The sequence below is a fragment of the Cryptotermes secundus genome, unplaced genomic scaffold, assembly GCF_002891405.2.
Source record: "Cryptotermes secundus unplaced genomic scaffold, Csec_1.0 scaffold2772, whole genome shotgun sequence".
NCBI classification, from domain to species: Eukaryota; Metazoa; Arthropoda; class Insecta; order Blattodea; family Kalotermitidae; genus Cryptotermes; species Cryptotermes secundus.
In genome coordinates, this window is record NW_019745151.1 from 15,855 (window position 1) to 20,524 (window position 4,670).

Below are 4,670 nucleotides of genomic sequence, written 5' to 3' on the forward strand. Positions count from 1 at the left end.
TTAGCCAGAAGTAGGTGTACCATATGAATATATGTGCTGTTCATGGAATAAATCTAATATACTTGCTTATAACATGTTTAAAATGTGCTCCATCAACACATTCAGCAAACTGAAGGCCTATTTAAGCACTGGGAATTTTTTATGGATCTGACACCTGCTTAAAATTTCATACCTGAAAGTTTTAGTAGGTTCATTTGGAGTTAAAATTTCTGCATCGGGGAAGTACAATTTATGCTCTGAAATGTACCTGAAGCCGTTAGTCAAAGCATGTGGCACTAATATTATTATTGGGTATAGAAATCTTAATGCAAAATATGGTAATGCTTACATAACTAAATTTGAGGGAAAATATAATACAGAAATTAGATTAGATTAGTACTCCCAAGTATAATATACAATCATCCTACCTTCAGATGAAAGTGTAAATTTAACTCCTTTCTTACTGCCACCAATACAACCGTTGTTTATGGTTGTTAAGATCATGATCATTATTACTGTTACTGGACGGCATGTATAGTCGTGCTGGGATTTGAAATCTTCAGTGTGACTTTGAGGACTATTTCTTAATGCTAGAGGCCAAAATTCATTCCCACAAGGTTTCTTAAGTATATCGTCAGACAGTCTGTAACAAACCACGACTTCAAAATTTAAATTCTGATAGATGTAATATTATTTTAGGTCCTGGGGTGAAAGTTTACACGCAGCAAATTAGGGAGAATTATTTTATTCAGATGTTAAAAAGGCATTGCTGGCAGACGCGTTTTTCTTGCAATAATATGTCGTAAGCGCCTACTAGCAAAATATATCTATTTTATTTTATTTCATTTCATTTATTCACCTTCCATAAATCCGGTCGAGAATACATTCTCATGCGGGTGTGGAGATCGTCCTAGTTACAGTCACAACGTGCTCCGTACCATGCGTTTATATGTAAATTTGAATGGTGTGATGCACTGGGGATATTAATTTAAAGTCAACATTTGTATTTAGCGGAATTTATTCGCAGGCCGCACCAGGAAGTACGGCGCAAGGCTGGTGTACGAACCTTCCGAGTCCGGAGGTTTGCATGCGGATATGTGCATCAGTGATTTAGGTATCTTATGTTGGTTTCGATTGCACCAGATGATGCTTATTTCCACGTTAGTAAAACTTATAATGTACCCCTTATGATCCTGATAAAGGCATGTAGCACTCATTCGTCCCACCGTTAAAAAAACATCAACCTTCGCAAGTAAACTCATACTCTCTCTGTCTTCTTTGTATGACCTCGCCTGATGACTCACTCACTGATCCTCACTGATGATGCTGATGATTATGATGATTGATAGTAAACGTTCTCTCGGATTACTGATAAATGTCCAATTTGATATCCCCGTTCATGATTGCGAATATGGGCAATTCGCTTGGAGATTATGTAGGGATCATTAAGTGATCCGTGGTAATGACCGATAAGGACAGCACTTGGCTTTGTAAACGATGCTGCTATTGGGATGATGGAGGTCATTGAGATCATTGAGATAATGGAAGTCAGCTGACGTTGGCGTATGTCAACATATGATACCAAAAGGAATATAGTGGAGGGGTAGTAGTGTATTTGTGAGGATGAGGTACTGGAATGCTGAACTGTAGCACATTAATGTAATGACGTGTGCTGAAGGTACAGATGTGTTAATATGTTCTTGTTTGCTTGTTTACAGGGCGTATTAGCCCATGCAGTAAACTACATGAAAGCTCAAGAAGAATAAGGAATGAAGGCAAGATGACAGTAACAGAATGCACTCAGTATTAAACCGAATCAGTATATTCAGTTTGTTTTAATTACATTATGTAGGTTTACAATTTATAGGTTAGAGACCACAGAACACTGGAAGATATTCAGTGGTAAATGTCATTTATAGAAAGAATGTTACGTAAATTAGCTGGTTGCAGCCAACACCATGGTTATGTGGTCATTGGGGAAGAAAACTGCCAAGAAATTGCATGTGAAGAAAGACTAACATGTTATGGGTACAAGAAGAACTGCTGTAAAGGGTTCATATTCCATCTGTTTGCAGTCCTCTTTGCTGGCATACCATATATGTTTCTGCACTGGTACTGCCAGTATGCAACTTACACAAAATATTCGAAATGTTCATTGGAAGAGGCGCAAATATTACTAATCCAGGTAATTTAGTTAATGTTTAATTATTACAATTGTATTAATTTAAGTGTTTAGGAACAACAGTCAGTAGATATCATCTCGTGGATGCGAACTGTGGTTTTGTGCTCTCAGAGAAGAACATAAATTAGAAGTGCTTGAAAAGAAAGGGTTCAGAAGGACACTGTATTTGGACCTGAGTATATGATGGACGAGGGGGCACGCGGTAGTGTAGTTGGTTGAGGCACTATAAGCTGGAAGTTCGCGGGTTCAAGTCCTGATGAGGTAATTGGATTTTTTTCAATTGCCCTAATCGTTCCGGCCACACTATGGCCCTGGAGTTGACTCAGCCTCTAACAGAAATGAGTACCAGGAATATTCTTGGAATATTCTTGTGAGTAAAGGGCGGCCAGTGCATAGGGCTGACAACCTTGGCGCCATCTATGAGCCGATTGTCTAGAAAATGTGGGAGCCTCAACATCTCATAACCCTATGGGTCTCCACGGCCTGTTACAGGGATACATTTACTTTTTTACATGATGGATGGGAAATGAAGAGTGGACCGAATAGGAGTGAATGCACACATAATTGTGGTGGGGGAAACTGTTGGAAAGTTGCCAGTTGGAACATAAAGAAGAAAATGGGAGGGTAATGTATTAACATGGATTTTAGAGAAATAAAAGAGGATGGGATGTGGAAGGATCTTATGGGCTTTTAGCGGTATTGAACCTTTGGATTTTACTGTTATAATTAGATATTTGTAAACATTATTATAGTTCTTGTATGTTAGCCATTAAAAATGATCTTCCAGGATTCTCATGGGCAGTATTCTGTAGAGAAAATATTTACATCAGTATGCAGTTGGCCTGGATCGGGACAAGTGAGACAGATACGTTATTTCCACCATCACCTGCTCAAATTTATCTGGGATGATGGAATAAAGGGCTTTACAAGACTACGTGGCCATGATAATGGCATGGTAAGCCTATCCCACCTTCATGCATCACATGGGCTCACAGAAAATGAACAAGGACAAATGTAAGAATGAATTTTCTTTGTTCACCTTATCTATTATTTTATAATTCTCTAATAATAGTGGATGTTGTTAGTCCTGAATAAGATATTATGAACATTTTTAGAAAGAAACGTGAATAAGGCACTTCTGGCTCTTTTCAAGATACTGCCCTAGCATCTGGCTGGAATTGTTGAGGAAATCCATGAAAAGCTCATGTTAGCTTGTGATCTGGCTGATATTTGACCAGGTGCCTTGTGAATGCAAGTCATCCATTATTGCTGTGTCAGTATTCTAAGCAGGTGTAAGGATCAGCTGTTCAGCCGTATCAATTATACCAACATGGTGGCTGTTTGAATTTCTCTGTGAAGCTTTTAAAAATTTCTTGTAGAGGCACATCTTTGGAAAAATGTACAGCAGATGCTATAACTTGTTTGATATAGCCAGGACATTTTCACCTATGTCAGAGGGATAAAATGTGGATAATGGGGTTGTAGGAGGCGCATGTCTTGTTATACTCCTGCGTTACTCTCCTAAAGTTATGCAGTAAATAGACACACTGTAGACAGTTTGCTTGCTCTCTCTATGTAACAATTTATTTGTCCCTTTTTTTTTCTTCCACTTGGACTAGCCTCCACAATAACCATAATCAACATGAATAAAAAGAAATTACGAGTAGTATTTTCCCAAAAGCAGATATGTATTTGATGTTTACACAAACAAAGGAAGTTGCAGACTGGGTGGTTGTCATCCCCCACCACCTATTTTTTTTTATTGCTAGTGGGGTGGGACTAAGTCCCTTGTACTGTGACCACTTCTGGCCTATTGTACCAGCCCCAGATGATAGGTGAGGGTGATTGTGGAGCAATTGGTGGAATGAAGATTGGCAGGGGAAGCCGAAGTACTCGGAGAAAACCTGCCCCAGCGCCACTTTGTTGTCCACCACAAATCCCACTTGACCAGACCCGGGATCGAACCCGGTCTGCCGCAATGGGAAACCAGCGACTAACTGCTTGAGCTATGGCACGGCCTCCCCCACTACCTAAGCTCTGAATGGGCATACAGACACAGCGGGAAGTACCATGATTCTAACTACATCAAACAGGTTATAACAGAATATTTTTTTATGATGTATAATAACATGTCAGCATTTCAACTGAATTCTTGAAGTTTGCCATGAGAGACTTGGTATGGAGTTTGTTAACATAGTTAGAAATTTTCTTATATTTTTTCAAGAAACACTTTTGAAATGTTTCCATTTAAAGTTGAAATTATTTTTTTGGATATTGTATACTCTTGTTGTATAAAATTATTAAAATGTATAAAACTAAAGAATGACTTTATAATATATTGTCCATTTACTTGAGTTTCTGTAACATCTACCCACAAAACCCATTGTAATATAAACAAAGCAGTTACAAGATTTTGATTTGCTGGAGTAAGTAATAATAGTCCAAATTCAGAAAGAAGAAATACACTTTAAAACAGGTACAAACATTTGCTAGTAAATAGTTGGACTAT

At 38.2% G+C, this 4,670-nt stretch overlaps 1 protein-coding gene across 3 annotated transcripts in view; it reads left to right on the top strand.

Moving 5' to 3' along the window:
- Nucleotides 1–1,111: 1,111 nt before the first annotated feature.
- LOC111875086 (probable cation-transporting ATPase 13A3) overlaps nt 1,112–4,670 on the top strand; it is a 49,633-nt gene continuing 46,074 nt past the window's right edge. The window contains exons 1-3 of one of the 3 annotated variants that reach the window (XM_023871141.2): nt 1,112–1,607; nt 1,698–2,164; nt 2,949–3,175. In XM_023871141.2, coding sequence (XP_023726909.1) covers nt 1,886–2,164; nt 2,949–3,175 — 506 coding nt within the window. In that variant the 5' untranslated portion in view covers nt 1,112–1,607; nt 1,698–1,885. Of the gene's footprint in view, nt 1,608–1,697; nt 2,165–2,948; nt 3,176–4,670 lie in introns of those variants that run through there. The other 2 variants (XM_023871139.2, XM_023871142.2) reach the window with 2 other exon arrangements.